The sequence below is a fragment of the Rousettus aegyptiacus genome, unplaced genomic scaffold (assembly GCF_014176215.1).
Source record: "Rousettus aegyptiacus isolate mRouAeg1 unplaced genomic scaffold, mRouAeg1.p scaffold_m13_p_4, whole genome shotgun sequence".
NCBI classification, from domain to species: Eukaryota; Metazoa; Chordata; class Mammalia; order Chiroptera; family Pteropodidae; genus Rousettus; species Rousettus aegyptiacus.
The window spans coordinates 89,928,865-89,950,218 of record NW_023416307.1 but is presented as its reverse complement, the minus strand read 5'-3'; the positions used below and the strand labels follow the sequence as shown (position 1 = coordinate 89,950,218).

General features: G+C 35.9%; 1 protein-coding gene across 1 annotated transcript; it reads right to left on the bottom strand.

Annotated features, from left to right (window-relative positions):
* Nucleotides 1–2,683: 2,683 nt before the first annotated feature.
* COMMD2 (COMM domain containing 2) lies at nt 2,684–14,311 on the bottom strand. Its single transcript, XM_016120233.2, has 5 exons — nt 14,162–14,311; nt 13,990–14,067; nt 13,259–13,341; nt 8,875–9,048; nt 2,684–4,191 (listed from the first exon to the last, which is right to left on the bottom strand). The coding sequence occupies exons 1-5, from the start codon at nt 14,226–14,228 to the stop codon at nt 3,994–3,996; spliced, it is 600 nt and encodes a 199-aa protein (XP_015975719.2). The 5' UTR covers nt 14,229–14,311; the 3' UTR covers nt 2,684–3,993.
* Nucleotides 14,312–21,354: the final 7,043 nt, after the last annotated feature.

The following is a 21,354-nucleotide window of genomic DNA, read 5'->3' as shown; positions in this document are numbered from 1 at the left end:
TTAGCTGGTTGTTGATATGATAACTGCAAGAGAGGAAAATGAAAATTGTGGTCTTTGCAACTAAAAAGCGTCAATTTTGGTTCAAGCAAAGTAAAAGAGCATGGCTTCCAACTTCGATAGCCATGTAATATTCCTAATGATAACAGACATAATTCACACTAAAATTATAAAAAATCAACACTCATATTATCAAAAGTTCCTTGGGTTTAATAGCAACAATCTGAGTCGAAGACATATTCAGAGTATATTAATACAGATATCTGTATTCCACCTGCACCTTTTCACTTTTAGTCCATTAAGGAAATAAAATTACGTTTCCTACATTTCCCCATTATGGTAAGTGGAATCTTATAGACTCGTGGCTATCAAACATAATTAAGTCCTTTGAGTTCCTGGGCAGAGAGGAGTAGAGATATATAAATAGAAAACAAAGACCCATTACTATTCAGTGATCAAAACATTAAATACACAATTTAATGCCATAAAGTATATCATTGTTTTCTCATCTCCATAGTACACTGTTTTGCACAGCAAAGAAAAAATGGGCTTACTCTGCTTTTATAATTAAAACATCACCTTCAAAGTCTGTAAAGCTGATGGAACTAACCATATTAATGGTGGAGTTGGACTTTTTTTTTTTTTTTTTAAGTATTTAAGTTTGAACATAATAGCCATGGTAGTTTTAAAAGTGAATATATTTAAATTGGAGGCAATGTTTTACGAGAGATATCCTTTTCACCAAAATATTTTTTACCATTTGTGAAAGGAAAAGAGATGAAAATAACCTATTATAGAAACTGTGAAAGGGTAATGCTAAGGAGGGCCTTAATCAAATATATATTTTTAAAAATAAGTACACAGATGAGTAAATTAAAGTGGTAAGCTTTTAATATAGCAGCTGACAGAACTTCCTAACTATAAGAGGGCTGTAAAAAACTACCAAGTATTATGTGGTTTCTTTTAGAGATTAAGAACAACACAGATGTAGTATTATCCAGAAAAGGAGAACTGGCTTAGATAATGTCTTGAGATTCCCATGCTTCTTTCACTGGCATAAAGAAAAAAAGAGAAAAAAAGGGAATCTAGACCAAGCCAGTACGTAAAAACCTAAGCATGTCCACCTGAGTCCTTTGGAGGCTGAGTAGTTTTGAATAGCTGAGTTTTCTAGATAACTATATGTATATCATTCTAATAATTAAAATTACTAAAAATGTATTTAAATGCTGATATTTTCTCCTTCCTTCAACTTCAAAGACTTTTAAAAAATATTATGAGTCATCAAGCTCATTATAGAAATAAGGAAAGAAACAGTCATAATTCTACTACCTAGAAAACTACCAAATAACATTTTCTGTTTCTTAAAAGTATATCAGACATAATTCGAGGCTACAAAATAATGAGATCTTCAGTCTACATGAGTATTTTCTAAAGCCTAGTACCATGAGAAACATTCTGTATCCAAGGTCCAATTTAGTCCCCACAAGTCAATGAAGTAGGTGTTATTTCTATTTGAGAGATGAAAAAAAAAAGCCACAAGATTTTGAGAATTTATTAAGGATCTAAAATAAGCCCCAGAGCCTAAATTCAAACCCTATGTCTAGCTCCAAAGACTGACCTCCTAAACTTCTCATAGGATTATATCCTAAAAGGTTATATACTGTTATGAATTTTAAGAGCACCCACATATGTATGCTTTATACACTTTTACTAATTTTTCAAACTTTCCTTACTGTCAAGTTCTTGTTTTTCAGTTTTCGAAGAAGGTAATATTTTATCATTTCCCCACTACCTTTCCAGTTTGCTGCTTTAAATTCGCCTAAGCTTATAACCATAGATAAAAAACAAGCTCACTGACATCTTGTGAAACACAAAGGAGATTTCCAGTGGGTGAAGTACATACAGATTTTGTGATACATATGTTATTTCTAGTACAGCTCTGTTCTGAGAGCTGAGATGTTACTGTTCTCGGTTTGTGACATAAAGGATATGATACCTAAGTATAAACAGGTATCAGCCAATCCTAAAAAATCAGCATACTCATATCTAAAATGTTTTAATAAGAATTTAGATAATTATAAATGGAAAGGCACAATACCCAGAGTCAAGAAACTTAGTCATAAAAAAGAATAGAACAGTAACTGTACCTGCAGAAAATATGTTCATATACAAGCTACAAAAAAAAAAAAAAAAAATTCAAACGTGCCATAAAACAAGGCAGAGGAGTCCATAAGGGTATGGATATTTAAACAAGAAAAGGAACAGCCTTATTCCATGGTCTGAACTAAAAGGTGAGCCTCAGGTTCAAAAAGTTAGAGGAGACTGCTCCCAACTAACTCTGGCCCAAAAAGGTGAAGGCAGAGCATCAGAAAGAATAATGGATTATAGAAAAAGATGGCCAGGGGAGTTTGATAAAAATGAAAAAAAACTAACACATGGTTTCTTGTTTTGATTGGGGTAAGAACAGTGGATATGAAGCAGAAGAAAGGTTGCCCTGAGGGGACACAGGGATATTATTTCAATCTTGGCTGGGGTCAACCCGCTTATCTTCTACCAAATGTGGACAAATAAAACTCAAAGAGCTACTTTTATCATCTTAGCTTGGCAAGCATGTTGCTTTTAAACCGGATGTTTGTGCTGCTGTTAATATGAAAGCTTCATTAATCAAGTTATCACTATAATTAAAAATTATGTGATTATAGTTTGCTAATGTCTGATATAGTTATTTTGTAACTGCAGAACATATACCTATAGGAAAAGAGTGATTCAGATGCTTGCAGGGGACCAATGGATCGCAATTTCAATTGTGCTTTTCTTTCTCTGGCTTCTGTTTCCTGCTAGGCTCTCTCATAAAAGAAAGAAGAAATATGATGTCACTCTGACCTAAAAATCTCTAATTCTTAAGAGGCACAGTGTTGATAGAGCCTAGCATGTAGCTTAAAGTCTGATGGTTCTAAAGGCCTTCCTGGGTTGCTTCATGTGGATGAGACTCTCAGAATAAGACCCTGACCACATACTTACAACTGAACCCCCATTTCTACCCTTCCATATGATTTTTCTCCTTAAGTATCCCTGTGTCCCAATACTCTTATCAAGCTGACCTGACAAATCAGCATCTGAGTTTTTCAGGCCAATAGCTTAGTTACCCACTAAAAAATAAAACAAAAATCAAGTTTGAAAAGAAGAGATATTTGCTTGGAATGTAGTAAACATGGTCTCCCTTTGTCCTCTTTACACGTATTCAAATAGAATTATAAAATGTGACTATAACTTATATCCAGAGAATTAAGAACTGATTATCTTACTTCTGCAAACATTGTTTATAAATATAAATGACAGCATGTCTCTTAGATGCTTTGGGTACTAAGGAAAAAAAGTAGTCTTTGATAAAATGCAATAATGATCATACAAATTTCAGTACTAAATATTTAAGCTAATTAGCCACAACTCAAACTTAAGCAACATGGCAAGTACTTCTTACCTTCACATGCAAAGAAAAATGCATGAGCTGCCTAAACAATATAGCATTTAAAAAAATTCCTACTTAGTTCCAAGTATTCTGTGTCTATTAATGTCATAGATTGCTTTTAAAGGTCAAAAACACTAAACTGTCTAGAAACATTCTGAACAGTAACAGTACTGCACTGTCAATTTTATTTTCAAATTTTGGTCAACGAGGAAAATAAAGTTAAAGTCAAAAGCATCAAAAAAGGATACATACAGAAGATATGAACAGTACAGATTCACTTGCAGTTGATTCAATCCTATTTACACATTTAAAATATAAGACAAATCTTAATTTTTCCAGAAGCTGACCGGGAAAGGAACTTTACTTTAGCTTTTGAACATGACCTCAATATCTTGTCACAGGAAAAGAACTTGCATAGACTCTATATGTATTTATCACCATCAATAATATAAAAAAGTATTTAAAAGTAACTGCTTCATATCATTAATTCACAAGTGAGTAAAAAAGAATAAAACTTAAAACTGGGACTACTTGATGTTACGCACAACTCTCCTACAGTGATTTGTTTTCATCTCCTCCAATGCTTGTTCCAATTGCTGAACCAAATGGAGCAGGGTGGCTGGGTCTGACTGCAGAACTTCGGTGGTATGATCTCCATTCTGCTTAAGGTGTAGCTTTAGAGTCACTGATGGTTTTATCTGTTGCCTGAGGCTTCTGCTTGCAAGCTTGATTTTAAATGGAATAAGAGTATAATAACTACTTAATAATTGTGCTGAATACATATTTATAATTACCTTATACCATTTACAAAAATCAAATTTCAGATGAATCACAGACTTCAAAATGAAAAGTAAACTTTAAAACCTTTGAAAAGAAAAAAAGAAATGAGAATATCTATGCAACCTTCTCCAGTGTGGAAGAATTCTTAAACATGAACAAACCACAAAGAAATAAATTACTAATTTATTTCTGAAAGAAGATATTCTGTAACACATATACCCAAAATAAGATTAGCATCCAGAATGTATGAAGAATTGCCCTGATTTATAAGAAAAAAACCCACAAAACTAAGAGTAAAATGTGCAGAAAATCTAAGAAAGCATTTCACAAAAGAAGTAACACAAATAAACATAGGCAAATACAATCAACTTTATTAGGAATCAAGAAAATGCCAATAAAACCAATAGACAATAAAATACTGTTTACACATATCAGACTAGCAAGAATGAAAAACCTATCCATACTGAACACTGCAAGTGGTGGGAATAGGAACTCTTATCCATTGCTGGTGAGAGTGATGAGAAAATTGCTTTGGAAAAAAATAAATATTACTAGCAATTTCACCCCTAAGGATAGGCCTTAAACTCTTACACATATAAATATATTCACAACAGTTTTTGTTTCTAACAGTCAAAGTTAGAAACATCTCAAATTTCTTTAAAACAGAATGGATAAATCCAAAATATTCGTACAATGAAATGCTTACTAAATAGCACTACAAAAACATGAATTGTCATGAATAAATCTAAAAAGAAAATGTTCAATAAAAAAGCAACTTGCAGAATACATGAAAATCTAAGAAATATAGCTTACTGAAAAACCATGTATAAAAAAATATATAAAGAAAAGATTAACAGAAAATTTAGGATGGTGGTTACCTTGAGGGGGCTGGGAAGGGATTGTCATTGGGGGACTGATTCACAGGTACTGGTTTTGTCCAATTTCTTAAGCTTACAACAGGTACTTGTTTCATTATTATTCATTAAACTGAATATAATCTTTTATTTGTACAATATACTCTAAAATTTAAAAAAATATATACTATTGACATATTATTAAAAGAAAAAAATCCACTAGAAACAATGACCAACTTGGAAGTAATGGTATTTAACCCTAGTACCAGAGTGTGTTCTCTAAAGACCATTCTCTTAAAGTAACCAGGACCTCCTGAAAGTAATTTAATAGTGGATTTGAAGAATGGGAGAGAAATTGTACAAAATGAACTTGAAACATCTTGTTATACAAGAAAGCAAGATTGTTATCTAAGACTATTGGTGTCATGTCAAAAGGACAAATAGCCAAACTGAAGAGACTTCCAAGTACTGAATCCAAACCTAAAATTTCAGGATTAATTTAATACCAAACAGAATATTCTGACTAATAACTTCTTCCAATTAATTTAGGTGATTTTGGCCTCCAAAAGAACTCAAGATACTGATCCAAGGCTGAAATTTAATGTCTCAAAATAATTTGGAAATAATAGGTCAATCCCTTTAGGTGAACTAGTCCCCAAACATAAAAAAGGTATATTTTAAACAGTGGTCCTCAACCTTTCTGGCACCAAGGGACTGGCACTCCTAAGGGAATCTAATGCTTGAATATCTGAGATGGAGCTGAGGCAGTAATGCGCTGGGGAGCAGCTGCAAATACAGATAAAGCTTCACTAGCTCGCCTGCCACTCACCTTCTGTGCAGCCCAGTTTCTAACAGGCTCCAGACCAATACCAGTCTGCAGCATGGGAATTAGGGACCCCTGTTTTAAAGTATCTCTTTAAGATCATTTCTCTAGTACAGACGATTATAGATAGGCAAATAGTAATAAATGTGATGAGTGAAAATACTACTTACTCATTCAATTATGCATTTTTTATACTTCTTTTTCCTCTATATCCGCACTGACAGAGAGGGACCAAATATATTTAAGAGTGTATATGAGCCATGATTATTTTGCTGAAAGGCTTAAGGTCACTCAATCTATCCTTCAATTTTTAGACAACATGATTATCTAAATAACCTTACAGATAAGTATTTATTCCATTCTTTAAAATTCCCAGATAATATCCCTAACAAACACCCAGTAAGATATAATTAGGCCTACTTTTTCTCAGAAAGAAATATGAATGACCCTCAGTAGTACCTGGTAAAGAACAGCAGACCACAAAGTTCTTGATATGGGCTTATTTTTTAATGGGGAAGAAACTCTCTGTAAAAATAACCATGGCAACTTTAAATGAATCAGCCCTAAAGGTATCACTCTCCTCAAGTTCAGATGCATTCAATTTACTAATGCTATTAACAAAGGCATTAATTATGCTGGTGATTTATGAAATATGGGAAATGCATCTATTAGAAACTAAAGTATGATGTCTAATTTATTTCCCATAAGCAACTGTACGATAATTAGATGGTAGCTATCCATTCACTACCAGCTGCCATGAGACAAATCAATTAATCAAAAATGAAAGGTTCTATATCTTGTTACCAATTTACCAGCCTTTAAATTTACCAGTCTTCATTTAAATCTTCTTCCAATAAGCAAAAGAATCTACTCTTGTTAAAATTCTTTATAATAATTTCAAGTAATAAGCTCATGAAATCAATTAGTTGTCTTGAGTAGCTTTTTTAGTCCTTAAATGCATTTCACCATGAGGTAATACACATTCAGTATACCTTCAATTTTAAACCATACTAATCTTTGCAGTAACAGTTCTATTCAAATTCATTTAACTGGAAAAATGAGCTCTCTTGAGTTCATTTTAGAAAATTCACTTGCTTAATTTTCTAACTAATGGAAAACTTAAAGCAAATCAATAAAACCAATAAAAGAACTTCTAATAATATCCCTGAAGTCAGAAGGTATGTATCCCCACATAAGAAAAGATGTATAAGATAAATCACCGCTAAACCTCGTAAACATGACCACCCCACATCTCTTCCACCTGGTTATTATGAGAGGACCTAAACATAAAGCCTTAACCACAGTGATCTCCTACCCATGAGCTCTATAGGACCTGCTGCTTAAGATGTCTTCAAGAGCACAAACTGTCTTGTTCTTTACCATCTCCACACGTTATAAGTATACAAGAGCTATCTGACAAATAATTTGCTTAAGAAGGTGCTTACCACCATTCCCCACACTTTTTTTATATTTTGCAGTGAATGCCTATTATGTGCCAGGTATTGTGCTGGGGACAGGGTAGTAAATAAGACTGCAGATCCTCTAACAAGAACCTGCCCTAATGGAGCCCATAATCTGATTTACACCATATCCTGTGTTAATATCCATTCAAGCACTCATTGCATTAGATTATAATTGCTCATCTCCTCTAAATGAATTTCTATAACTTATCTCGACCACCTTACCATCATTCAAATCAGGAAGAATCTACTGACAGTGGTTTATAAACTTTATTATACATTAGAATTACCTGGGTAAATGGGGAGCTTTTAGAAACTCCGATGTCCGGGCCAAACCCCATACCAATAAATCAGAATCTCTGGGGGTAGAACACAGAATTTTTTAAATCTCCCAGGTAATTTCAATATGCAATAAAGTTTGGCTAGTATGCTATACCACATATTCGATATGCTCATTCCCATATACATGTGAGCCTTTACAGCTTATACTGTCTCCTGTCAAAAATATTTACCACCACCGCCGCCCCCCACCCCCCGCAAAAAAAAAGAATATTTACCTTGGTTTTCTCCATTCGTTTATACTGAAATTTCACCTCTTTTTGTTGAAACTTTTCTGGATCACTCCTCTGTACACTGAACTACCTGAGCTATAGCTTTTAAAAAATATTAATATTACTTTGATTTATACAATTCTATTCTTTCCTCACACCTCCAAAACCATGTTTTATAACTATCTTTAATTACTGGTTATTTTGAAAACATCTAATATTCCTAACCAGACAATAACATCTTTTCCAGCTGGGAAAGTAGCTTACACACTTGTTTCCCACAGCATTTAGAACACCTCTAATCAGCAAATGGACGACATTCAATAAATATCTCTTAATTATCTGTTACTTCTTGATAAGTTACATGCAATAGTCTGAAAACTCACTTTTGGTTATCTATATGGCTTTAAAAAAGAACTGAATCTCACAAATATAATGCTGTATGAAGAAGTCAGAGGTAAGAGAATATTTACTGAATCATTCCATATATAGAAGATAAAGAACAAAAGTAATCTATGTACTAGAAGTGAGGAAAAGAGGGAAGAAAAAGTAATTGGGAGGAGGCGAGAAGGTTGCTGGTCATGGGTAAGTGTTGGTTTCATGGGTATTTTTACCATGTGATAATTTACTAAGCAGCACCCTGACCTGTATACGTGTGTTTTAGAAAAATTTTTTAAAATCTAAGCACTTTAAAAATCTGCATAACCATCTCCTTTTCCAAAATAACCTATTTCTTACAAACTTTGCAAATTTAACTGATTTCAACACATGAAAATTATAAAATGAACTATTTGTGAAATGCGCTAAAAATGAACATTAAAAAAACTAGCTTCAAACCAGAGTTTGGTTAAGGTGGTAAAGAATACAATAAACCTGAGGACATAAACCTAAAATAAACCTATATTCTATTTCAGGTTTAAAAAAAAAAAAAAAAAAGCCATACCTGTACATCTAGTCGCCATTCAAGGCTGTGGTAACTGGGAAGGGCTGGAGCCAATTCACTCAGAATAGTTCTGATCTCCTTTCTGTTGTCCAGATAAAGCTGAAGCAACAATTTATTCAATTCTTCTGAGAATCCCAAAACAAAAACAGAGTCTTGAAAATCCAGTTCAGAAATCTAAAAGTGAATTGAATTCAACAGAACATCAAAATTTACCTTTGCCTAGTAAATGTTAAAATACTTGATATCTAGAATATGCGGAAACATGGTAGAGTGAGAGACATCCCCAGATCTCTCCCCTTGAAACAATAAGCTGAACATCTAAAACTCAACAAAAAACACTCAAACTGCACACCAGCACATCTGAGCATGGGATCTGCACGTAAGAGCTACACCACAGGTCAGAACCCTGGGTGTAGGGTGAGGACTGAAAGAAATAAAGAGTCTGCCTCTCACAGCCCACTGAGCTCCCTGTAGGAGGAGGGGGAAGGAGAAGGTGCAGACTTCCCTAAACAGTCCTGCCTGGGAAATCTGTGAGCTCCATGAGACCGGCTGGTGGCAGGGTGCAGTCATAAGGGAATAAGGCAGAAAAATGGGAGGGGACCTCAGAAAAATAAAAGTTGATTCTTACAAGTCACTGTTGCAAAAACAAGCCTGAGCTGCAGCCCCCAACTCCCAACCCAGAGCACCCTTCCCCCCATGCCTTCTGAAACCAAACAACAGGGAGCCCCAGGGGAATCTGAGCAAACACTGCCCAGACTGAAGCTGACACTGACAAACTGAAACTGAGGGAAGCGAACAAAATTAAATATTTACAAGAAAATAGGAAAGGCATTTTTAAGGCTTTATATAAAGCAGAGATCCAAGAGACTTAGACGTCATCTACTAGAAACCAAAAGCACCCTCTTTAAAACAGGCTAAAAAGAGACCTTTATATAATAAACCTTTCTGGAAAAACAGCAGAAAACACTTCCATTAATGCCCAGGCAGAGAAATAGTCCATTAAGCACCATGAACAACCAAGGTGACAAGACATCTCAGACAGAAAGAGAAAGATCTCCAGAAAATAAGCTTACACACAAAGAAATATGCGACTTAAATGACAGAGAATTCAGGATGGTACTTCTGAAAAAATTCAGGGAGTTCTGAAACAAGTCATAGCGACAATTTCAGGAACTGAAAAAACAACTAGATAAGCAGAACAAGGAGACAGACCCTCAAAAAGAACAGAATAGATCTTCTGGAAATAAAAAAAAAAAACACTGCAATAATTGAAAAATGAAATAGCAAGCTTGGGAAATAGAGTCGACCAAATGGAAGAAAGAATCAGTGATATCGAAGACAGAAAAAGAAATAAATCAGAGGGAAGAAGAGAAAAACTGAAGAATGACAAATAACGAAAGAGAAGTTCAAGAACTAGCTGTACCATCAGGAGATGAAACATAAGAATAATGGGCATTCTCGAAGGTGAGAAAAAGGAGCAGGGACGAGAAAGCATTTCAGACAAATAGTTGACGAGAATTTCCCAAAGCTAAGGAATGAGCTGGAGCTTGAAATTCAGGAAGTCAACAGAACATCCAATTACCTCGACCCAAAAAAGGCCTCTCCAAGACACATTGTATCAAAATTATCAAAAATCGATGACAAAGACAGAATTCTCAAGGCAGCCAGGGAGAAGAAAACGGTAAGTTATAAAGGAAAACCCATTAGATAATCATCAGACTTCTCAGCATAAACCTTACAAGCCGGAAATGAATGGAATCAAATATTTAAACTATTAAATGAAAGCAACTACCAGCTAAGAATAATGTATCCAGCCAAGCTCTCCTTTAGACATGAATAAAGACCTTTCCAGGCACACAAAAATTCAGGGAATTCTCCACTACAAGGCCTGCATTACAGAAAATTCTGAAAGGGGCCAGTTATCTAAAACAAAATGAAAAAAAAAATACATAATTAGGAGTAAGGTGATTATCAGGTAATTAGAAGCAGAGGAGTGCAATCCTTACTAAGAACAGGGCATTAAGCTTAAATAATAAGAACAGAATTGCTATAGCAATATAGTAATGATGGTTCAGCATACATAGGGACAATTTGAGATAACAATGCCTGAAAAGGGGAGTATTCAGAGATCCAAATTCGCAAAGGGGAATGGAGTTAAGGCACACGCAGAAGACAATGGATCACTGTATACATGTAACTATCCTCTACATCGTCGTAATGGATTCAGAACTGAAATATATAACATAAAGGATTCAGAACTGAAATATATAACATAAAGGATTCAGAACTGAAATATACAACATAAAGCAAGAAGGACCAGAGAAGAAACCCACAAAAGCCAACCAAAATAAAGAAAACAGAAATGCAAGGACAAGGAAGCAATGGAAACACTGAGCTACCAAAAAGGAAAAGATAAAATGGCTGTAAGAAGACCTCATATTGCAATTATCACCCTAAATGTAAATGGACTGAACCCACCAATAAAAAGGCACAGAGTTGCAGATTGAATCAAAAAACAAAACTCGACCGTATGCTGCCTCCAGGAGACACATCTCAGCTCCAAAGACAAATATAGACTCAAAGTGAAAGGGTGGGAAATGACAATTTGATCAAATGGCATTCAGAGAAAAGCGGGAGTAGAGGTACTAATATCGGATGAAACAGACTTCGGAATCAAAACGGTACAGAAAGATACTGAGGGACACTTCATAATGATAAAGGGAATCATACACCAAGAAGACATAACACTTATTAATATCTGTGATCCCAATCTCCCAATCGGGGAGCCCCAAAATATGTAAAGCAATTACTAACAGAACTAAAGGGAGAAACAGACCAAAACACTATCATAGCAGGGGACCTAAATACCCCACTGTCAGATATGGACAGATCATCCACACAGAAAATCAATAAGGAAATAACATCCTTAAATGACACATTAGTCCAACTGGACATAATTGACATTGACAGAGCCTTCCATCTCAAAACAGCTGCTTATACATTCTTCTCTACTGCACAAGGAACATTCTCAAGGATTGACCACATACTGGGACACAGAGATAGTCTCAACAAATATAAGAGGCTTGAAATCATACCAACCATATCTTCTGATCACAAAGCTTTGAAACGAGAGAGCAACTGTAAAAAGAAAGTGGAAAGAACCACAAATAAATGGAGATTAAACAACATGCTACTGAGTCAGAGAAGAAATAAAAAGAGAGATCAAGAGATACATAGAAACGAATGATAACAATAGTACAGCATATCAAAACTGTTGGGACATGGTAAAAGCAGTCATAAGAGGAAAGTTCATATCATTGCAGGAACGAGCTCAAATAAACAACCAAGCGCTTCGTCTTAAAAAACCAGAAAAGGAAGAACAAATGAAGCTGAAAGTCAGAAGGAAAGAAATCATCAAAATTAGAGCAGAAATACATGACACCGAAACAAAAAAGCAATAGAAAAAGTAAATGCAACAGAGCTGGTTCTTTGAAAAGGTCAAGAAAATTGACATGCCCTCGGCTAGATTCACTAAAGCAAAAAGAGAAAGGACACAAACAAAATCAGGGATGAAAAGGGGGAAATTGCAACAGACACCGCAAAAATACAAAGGATCATACAAGAACACTGTGAAAAAGTATACAATATCAAATTTTGTGGGATATAAACCTAAAAGCAGCAAATGAACAGGAGAAACAGAGACTCATGGACATGGATAACGGACTAGTGGTTACCATAGCGTAAGGGGTGGGGGAAGCGGGGGGCGGGGCAGTTGATGGGGTAAAGAAGGTTAAATATATGGTAGCTGAAGGAAACTGGACTTTGGGTAGCAAACACAATAGAATATACAGATGTCAAATCATAATGTACACCTGAAAATTATATAATTGTATTAACCAATGTTACCCCAATAAACTTAATTAAAACAAAATAGTTGATAGACAAAAGAGAATATGATATTCCCTAATTTTTTTCTTTTCAGTAAAAGAAACAACACTACTTAAAGGCAACTCTTGCCCACTATTCCAAAATCTGAGTCTGATACATAAAAATTTTAAAGTATCAAAAGAATTGTCAAAATGCAGTTTTCTCTCCTATTCTCTATCAAGCTAGATACTGCCAATATGCAAAAAAAAAGTAAGTCATTTAATTTTCCCTCTTCTTAGGATACATACTACACAATTAGAGACAATTCTAATTACACTAACATGAGGTATTCATGCCAGCAGATCACACTATAGTTATAATGTTTACGTATGGCTTCACCAAGTCAATTATAATGTATCAACAATACTGAAATAAGCAGGCACCTGCCAGGACTATGACGTAGATTATACGTGACCTGAAGGTCTGGGTAATACAAAAGAGTGCGAGAAGCTCTTACCATTAGCTTTGAGCTTTCAGTAAGGAGGTATGTTAATCCTTCCACACCATGCTGGACAGTGTCACTACTCACATTGAGTTTTCCTGAGAAAAGGAAAAATGAGCAAATAAATTATTGTGTGATATTTACCCTTTTATTCAAACTCTTATTTAAGAATAAGTATTATCCATTATTTCATGTTTCCTAACACCGCAAATTAAAAATAATGAGTTGGTAATAGCCTCGTGTTCCTTCTCCACTCTCAGCTACATGCCTCTGGTATTTCCAGGCATGTAACCTTCTTTAAAAACACAGACCCCTGGAGACTAGAACCGGGAGTATGATCCTTCTCTTGAATATGCAACTCCTTCAAGCCCGGCAGAAGAGGAACTCAACAGGGACTGACAATCTCTGAACACTGCCCTTCGGCCAACCAAGGACGGGGAGTACCAATATTTCATCAAAAGAGATGTCTGAACAACTAATAATAGGATTTCTACAGATGGCATCATGTCTGTTTTACACTGGAGGAAGCCGACTTAACAGATGTTTTAAAACAGAAGCTTTTTATCTCATAGCCATTTAAGGACAGGCAGAATTTGAGCCCCGACTGAAGAGCCCTTCTGGTTTTATTCTACCACGCTGTCAATAAGACCCTCGAAGTCGCAATAACTCCTTTCTCTCCAGGACGACAGAGAACGGCTAGCACTTCCCCAGCACTGCTTGCAGGGCCGCGCCCCTTCCCTTCTTACTAGCTGCGCCATCATAGATCTTGGGGTTCGAGCCTCGCCTCAGGAACTCCACCGCAATCCGCCCAAACTCGGCGACCACTGCAACGGAAGCCAGGAGACCATGAACGCCCGTCGCCCCCGCCCCCCTCTCCCCACACCACAGAACACCAGCCCCCGCTGCCGCGCCCCTAACCAGCGCAGTCCACTTGCGGTAAGAAGGCCAGGTGCTCCTTATGCTCCTCCGACAAGTCCAACAGCATCTTTGCTACGCGGCGGATTTCGCCCCTCAGCGCAGACCCCGCCCTCTCCACTTCCGGGGCCTGCGTCCAAGCGCGAAGGCGCTCCGGCCGCGTCAGCATCCGGAGCTTTCGGTTCCGGACTGCGGCAGGCCTGGTCTCAAACACACCTGTGGTGCATGCTGCGGGGGGTGGGTCAAAAGATTCTTCTGTTCGCAAATATCTCGCAAACATTTAGTGTGCTGGGCGCACGGCTCTGTGGGAGACGAAAAGATGTTTAAAATGTGGACACGCCCCCTCGTGGCGCTTACATTAATAATACCAATAGCTATCATTTGTTAAGTACTGTCAGGGACTGTTCTTACATTTAACTCGAGTTCACAGGAACCCTATGAGGTAAATACCATTATTGTTCCCATTAGACCTAAGGAAACTGAGAGGTCTAGGGACTGAAACTAACTTTTATAGAGCAATTACTTTGCACAGAGCTTTTCTATATGTTATCTTATTTATCTCATTTAATATAATCAGTAGCCCTGATCTTGTTCTTATAAAGAATCAAAGGTCCAAAATTACATAATGAGCCAGTGACAGTGCTGGGAGGATCAATTTCCTTTACCACCTGTTCTAAAGCCCATCATTCCACACAGGAGGCTGAAAGGTTTGTAACAAGTTGTGAGTGATTATAAATTAGGATAAAGATGATGACACCTACAATGACCTATGCTTGCTGAGGCCTGAACAATGTCTTTATTCTTATATGTTAGGTGGTGTGTGAAAATTTGATCCCTTTTCCAGTGGTCACTTCTCACCTGCTGTGCTTTAGATATAAGAGACTATAGAATTGGTAATTGATAGATATATGACTCCCCAAATCTCACCCTTTTTGAGTAATGGAGGGGAGATGAGAGACCTAGGGAGAAAGAGAGACACTTCTTATCTTACATCTAGGAATTAAGACAACTCTTTCCATACCATGAGTCTCCTAGGCAGAAATGAAAATTGGAAGTTTTTCAACTCTGCTCTCTGTGTCTACCTTGTCCCTCATATCTGACAAATTAAAATCATTTGTTTCCTCCACTGGGGCACAGAAAAGGCAGGTCCTTGAACTTGTTAGAGTAATTAGGTATTGAAGCGGTGTTTACAGAGAAAGCACATTTTTTACTTAGACTGTAAGTTGTAGATCAGCAAAAATGGCATCATTTCCTAAAGAAGTTTTTATTCATACGTTTTTGAGAAAATGACCATTATTTAAGAAGAATTTGCAGAAAAGGTAAAATGATTCTTTTACAAATATATAATGAACACATCAAAGATTGTATCGAAATTTTGAATTAATGAGGGAATCAGTAAGGTTACAGTAAAAAGCAGTTTCAACTGGTTCAAAGGAGATATTCGAGAACTGTACATATAGAGCTCTCCCTGGATTTATCATGGAGTTTTGTCCCAATAAACCCATTGTAAGTTGAAACTATCATAAGTCGAAAGTATACCGCATACACCTAGTGAACATTATAGCTTAGCCTAGCCTACCTTAAATGTGCTCATGACACTTATATTAGCCTACAGCTGGGCAAAATAATCTAACACAAAGCCCGTTTTATACTAAAGTGTTGAATATCTCATGTAATTTATTAAATACTGTACTGAAGGTGAAAACAGAATGGTTGGAGGGGTATTCAGCATTAACATACATAGCCGAAAGCACACTGAGCCTGAAGAACATTTGAAGTATTAAACTAAAAACAAAAACAAAAACAAAAACCAACGCTGGCAACACCATACACTATAGAGTGTCTGTTGTTTACCCTTGTGATCTTAAAGCTGACTGGGAGCCTGCACAACATTACCAGAGTATCATACTGCATATTGCTAGCCCAGAAAAAGATCAAAATTCAAAACTGAGAGTAATTCCAGTTTCTATGGAAAGCATATCACATTTGCACCATTGTAAAGTCGAAAAATCATTAAGTCAAACCATTATATATAGAGGGAATAAGAAATGCCTAAATGAATTTACAAATAGATGAAATATTACACCAATGTGATACAACCTTTCTTTTCTGTGATGAAGTGGGTGCAGGAGAGGTGAGGTAGGGAATGAGGAGTAGCAGAATGGAATTCCCAGAGAAGGGGACCAAGAAGCCAAGTTAAAACTCCCTAGAGTAATTTATAGAATGACTTTTTGCTACTAAATATGATGTAGTCGTTTAGAGGAAATTACTTGAATGAAAAATCAAAAGCCTAGATTCCAGTTCTGGCTCTCATACTACCTATAGAGCTTCCAATAAATGGTTTTTATATGTTATAAACTTAGCCTCTTCATTTGTAAAATGGGTATTTTAATGATGGCTGCCCTTTTGTGACATGCAAGGCTGTTGTGATGCTCAAATAAATTTAAAAATTCACAAGAAATTCAAATTAAGGAACTAATTTTGATGATCAAATGAAACAATACATTAGCAATTGTTTGTTGTTAATAATTGTTTAACAATTAAACAATGGAAGGATTTGTAAACTGAAGGATTTATTTTTTAAAGAAGATTTTATATGCACAAATAGTTGAGAATTCCATGTGCGTGAAATTCATTTAATTTAACAAACATTTATAGAGCAATTACTCAAAGGTTCAAGCAATGCTATGCTTTGGCTATTTGGAGACGAGTAGAACAATGTCCTTGCCCTCTAGAAGATGAGCAATGATGACAATCAAATAATTTTGGTACAGTGTGATGAGTGATAATGCTTAAGGAATAAATGATATGACATGGAAACATTGAGAAGGTGGCAATTAACTGATTTCGGTAAGGTTCTGGCTTAGAATGAATGCCCCAGAGTATGCTGCGCAAACTAATAATTATGTTAATTGGATGACATTATAGATATATAAGATCTTAATGTTGCTTCGTCTTATGTCCTAAGGTATTTTTTAATCTATCTTGTTTGTGTAGCTAAAGTAAAAAAAGAATAAATATTCAGTATTTTTTTAGTGGATTCTGTTAAAAGGGTTTCATATCCATTGACCTCTTACATTCTCATCTCTCTTTCTCTGACTTTCCCCTCTTATTTCCCTATACTACTGTCTCTTTTTCTTTGGCATTTCAGCCCCAGAATCATTGCACCAGGTATTTCCTTGGCTGTATTTCTTTCTTTCTCTTTTTTTTTTTCAATTTAAAAAGTTATTTATTAAATGAGTTAAATGCAAATAAAAGTATATTTTAAAGTCTAACATTATTGGATCCTTTTGAAATACCTATTCTGGGAAGAAGTATCTCCTAAACTTCGTAATGATAAGGAAAATGATAAAAACACAACGGGTATTAAAAACATTTTTAAACAAACAATAAAGTGCATGGTAAATTCAGAAATAAAAACAATAATAAATGAACATACAAACTAGTGAAGTATGACACAAAAATGTTTCATGTTTTTAAATGCTTATGGTGTACTCACATGGGGGCCAAATTGTCTATGTCCAAATTAACAAACAGTATGTAAACACCTTTTTAAGGTACTATAATTTGTGTGATATGGAAATAATTTTAGAATGTGTTGGCTGTGTAAATTGTCCACATTTAGCAAACATATTCTACGTGTGAATATATTCACTTATACTTAATGAAAAAAAACCTTAAAATTTAAACATCTTGATTCAAGAACTGCGGATTTGATAGTTCCATTAAATTCCAACATCATAATTGTTGAATGCATTACCAAAAGTTATTCAATTTTTTTTTAAAAAGCCGCTTCCAAAAATTTCAGTATTTTAGGGCAAAAGAAAATATGTATCCTTGTTAACAAATTTTGAAATTCTGATGCTTAGTTTCTATGTTTAATGTAAAAAAAAAATGCACTATAAAGACAATTCCTATAGAAAAGGCTTTGTCTTTTTCAGTAGTTCCAAATGGTGTTATACAATATATCCCTGGAAATAGTGGTTTCACCACAGATTTGGCAGTGGCTTCTGTTTAAAACATAATTTGGCCTAATAGTATCCATCAAAGGCTTTGTAACATAATTGACCTTGGCAGTACACACAGAGACCATGATGCGAATGGGGACTACCAGTAGGTAGGAAGGCCTTTATGAAAAGAGGTTTGCTCTTTGTGTGTGCGTGCGTGTGTGCGTGGGTGCATGCGTGTGTGTGTGTGTGTGTGTGTGTGTTTTAAGGAGAAAATGGGATGAAATAGTTCATTCAGAGCTATAAAACACATCTCAATTGTATAAATAATGTAAATTAAATGTTTAGAACTTAAATGGATTCTGAATTTCTGTGAGAGGCAACATTTTTTTCCTTCATTACTCTCTACAGATGACAAAGCTTTACTTATGTATTTCCTCCTGGACTCTGAGGGAAAAGTCTACTCAGCCTTTTGGTCTGGAAGAGGAGAACAGATAGACCTGTCACTGGCAGGGCTGGAGAAAGTAAAAGGCTCCTTGTTCTTTTCTTTACTATCATTCTTGTGCTTATGCTTATGTTTGTGCTTCTTCTTTTCCTTGTGCTCATGGTGGTGGTGGTGATGGTGATCACTGTGTTCGGAGGACGTAGATTCCTTAGAAAACACTGAGAGTGGGTAGTCGCGACTTCATGCATATGCATTTCCAAAGGTGATTGTTCTTTAGCTGTTCACTTCCGAGTAAGTTTCATACTCCACTGGGGTTTTGTGGCAAGTGTACCATCACAGCCTGGTGAGTGCTGGGGTATTAAAGCAGACTGGGAGCAAGCTGGATGATGTTTAGAGAGCCCTGGAGTTGACGGCCTTTCGAGTATGTTCAAATGATGGGAAATGAATGCCCAGCTATCATGAACAGTATCCATATCAATCTCTTCCTCGTCTTGAGAATTTGAAAAGTGAATTAGAAGAACAGCACTCAACTTGCTGTATTTTAGTGGTACTTAAACTATAATCATCTCCTGCAAGGAACCACAGTTCAATTCAGCATACTGTCAAGGGGAGAGCAGCACGGTGACACCCATTATTCACATGAACCTCCCCATCATGAGTCTGAGGCACCAAATGCATATATTAGCTCCTGAGGTTCACTTTTAAATTGAATTTCAAAAATGCATACAAAAAAGGGTACAGATAAAAAAAATACTTTTTGTTGAATTTCCTCAAATTCAACGCACCTGTTAATCCAGATGAAAAAATAGAACGTTATCAGTACCCCAGAACCTCTGCTGTGCCCTCTGCCAGTCACCATCTCCTCTTTTCATCTCTATATTGAACTAACACTGATGCACATGCTGCCTAACAACATCTTTTTTTAATGTCATCTTTGTTTTTTTTACTGCTATTTATTCATTTATTTTTTAATTAATTAATTTATTTTTAACATTTATTTTTTTTGTTCTCCCCCTCCACTTTGGTAACCACTAGTCCATTGTCCATGTCCGTGAGTCTCTGTTTCTCCTGTTCATTTGCTGCTTTTAGGTTTATATCCCACATATAAGTGTTACCATGGGATTTTCAACTTTTTCCGTCTGGCTTATTTCGTTTAGCATGATTATCTCGAGGTCCATCCAGATTGTTGTAAATGGCAGTATTTCATCTCTTCTTACAGCTGAGTAATATTCCATTGTATATATGTGTCACAGCTTCTTTAGCCAGTCATCTATCGTAGGACACTTCGGTTTCTTCCATGTCTTGGCCACTGTGAGTAATGCTGCTGTGAACATTGGTGTGCAAATATATTTACGGATATGAATTTTCAAGTCTTTGGAGTAAATACCCAGGAGTGGGATTGCTGGATTATATGGTAGACAAATTCTTAGTTTTTTGAAGAAGCTCCATACTGTTTTCCACAGTGGCTGTACCAATTTGCCGTCCCACCAGCAGTGTATGAGGGTCCCTATTTCTCCACATCCTCCAGCATCTATTACTACTTGTCCTGTTGATTATAACTACTCTAACAGGTGTGAGATGGTATCTGTTTGTGGTTTTAATTATTTCCCTAATAGCTAGCAATGTTAAGCATCTTTTCATATATTTGTTGGCCATTTGTATGTCCTCTAGAGAGAAGTGTCTGTTCAGGTCCTCTGTCCATGTTTCGATTGGATCATTTGGGTTTTTTTGTTGTTGTTATTGAGTCGTATGAGCTCTTTGTATATTTTGGCCATTAGGCCCTTATCAGAGGCGTCGCTTGCAAATATATTTTCCCATTTGGATGGTTGTCTCTTTACTTTGTTGGCGATTTCTTTTTCTGAGTAGAAGCTTTTGAGTCTGATGTAGTCCCATTCATTTATTTTAGCTTTTACTTCCCTTGCCTTTGAGGTCAAATCCATAAAATTCTCAAAGTCCAAGGTCCTTGAGTTTTGTTCCTATGTTTTCTTCTTTGCATTTTATTGTTTCAGGTCTCATATTCAGGTCCTTAATCCATTTCGAGTTAATTTTGGTGTGTGGTTATAGACAGTAGTCTAGTCTTATTCTTTTGCAGGTAGCTTTCCAGGTAACTCCCCAGCACCACTTATTGCAGAGGCTTTCCTTTCTTCGCTGTATGTTTTTGGCTTTTTTGGTCAAAAGTTATTTGCCCGTTTAACATGCGTTTATTTCTGAACTCTCGATTCTGTGCCACTGGTCCGTGTGTCTGTTTTTCTGCCAATATCATGCCGTTTTGATTACTGTCGCTTTGCAGTATGATTTGAAGTCAGGCAGAGTGATGCCTCCAGCCTCATTCTTTTTTCTCAGGATTGCTTTCACAATTCGGGGTCTTTTGTGCTTCCGAACAAACCTGATGATTTTTCATTCTATTTCTTTAAAAAATGCTGATGGGATTTTGACGAGGATTGCATTAAATCAGTACAGAGCTTTAGGTTATAAGGTCATTTTAGCTATGTAGATTCTTCCAATCCAAGAAGACGAAATATCTTTCCATTTCTTTGTATCTTCTTTGATTTCTTTTAATAGGGTCTTGTAGTTTTCATGATATATGTCCTTCATATGTATTGTTAGATTCATTCTTAGGTATCTTATTCTCTTTGTTGCACTTGCAGAAGACATTAGTTTTTCCATTTCTTTTTCTGACACTTTGTTATTAGAGTCTAGGAACTCTATGGATTTTTGAACTTTGATTGTGTATCCAGAAACTTTACTGCTTATTGTTTCTAGTAGTGTTCTTGTGGAGTCTTTAGGGTTTTCTATATAGAGAA

Bases quoted from the DNA above. Each gene is read 5' to 3' on its own strand.
- COMMD2 (XM_016120233.2), bottom strand. From the start codon at position 14,228: ATGCTGTTGGACTTGTCGGAGGAGCATAAGGAGCACCTGGCCTTCTTA. The intron at 9,049-13,258 runs GTAAGAGCTTCT...ATTCACTTTTAG, and splicing joins CTGAAAGCTCAAAGCTAATG to ATTTCTGAACTGGATTTTCA. The intron at 4,192-8,874 runs GTATGGCTTTTT...TTTAAAATCAAG, and splicing joins AATGGCGACTAGATGTACAG to CTTGCAAGCAGAAGCCTCAG.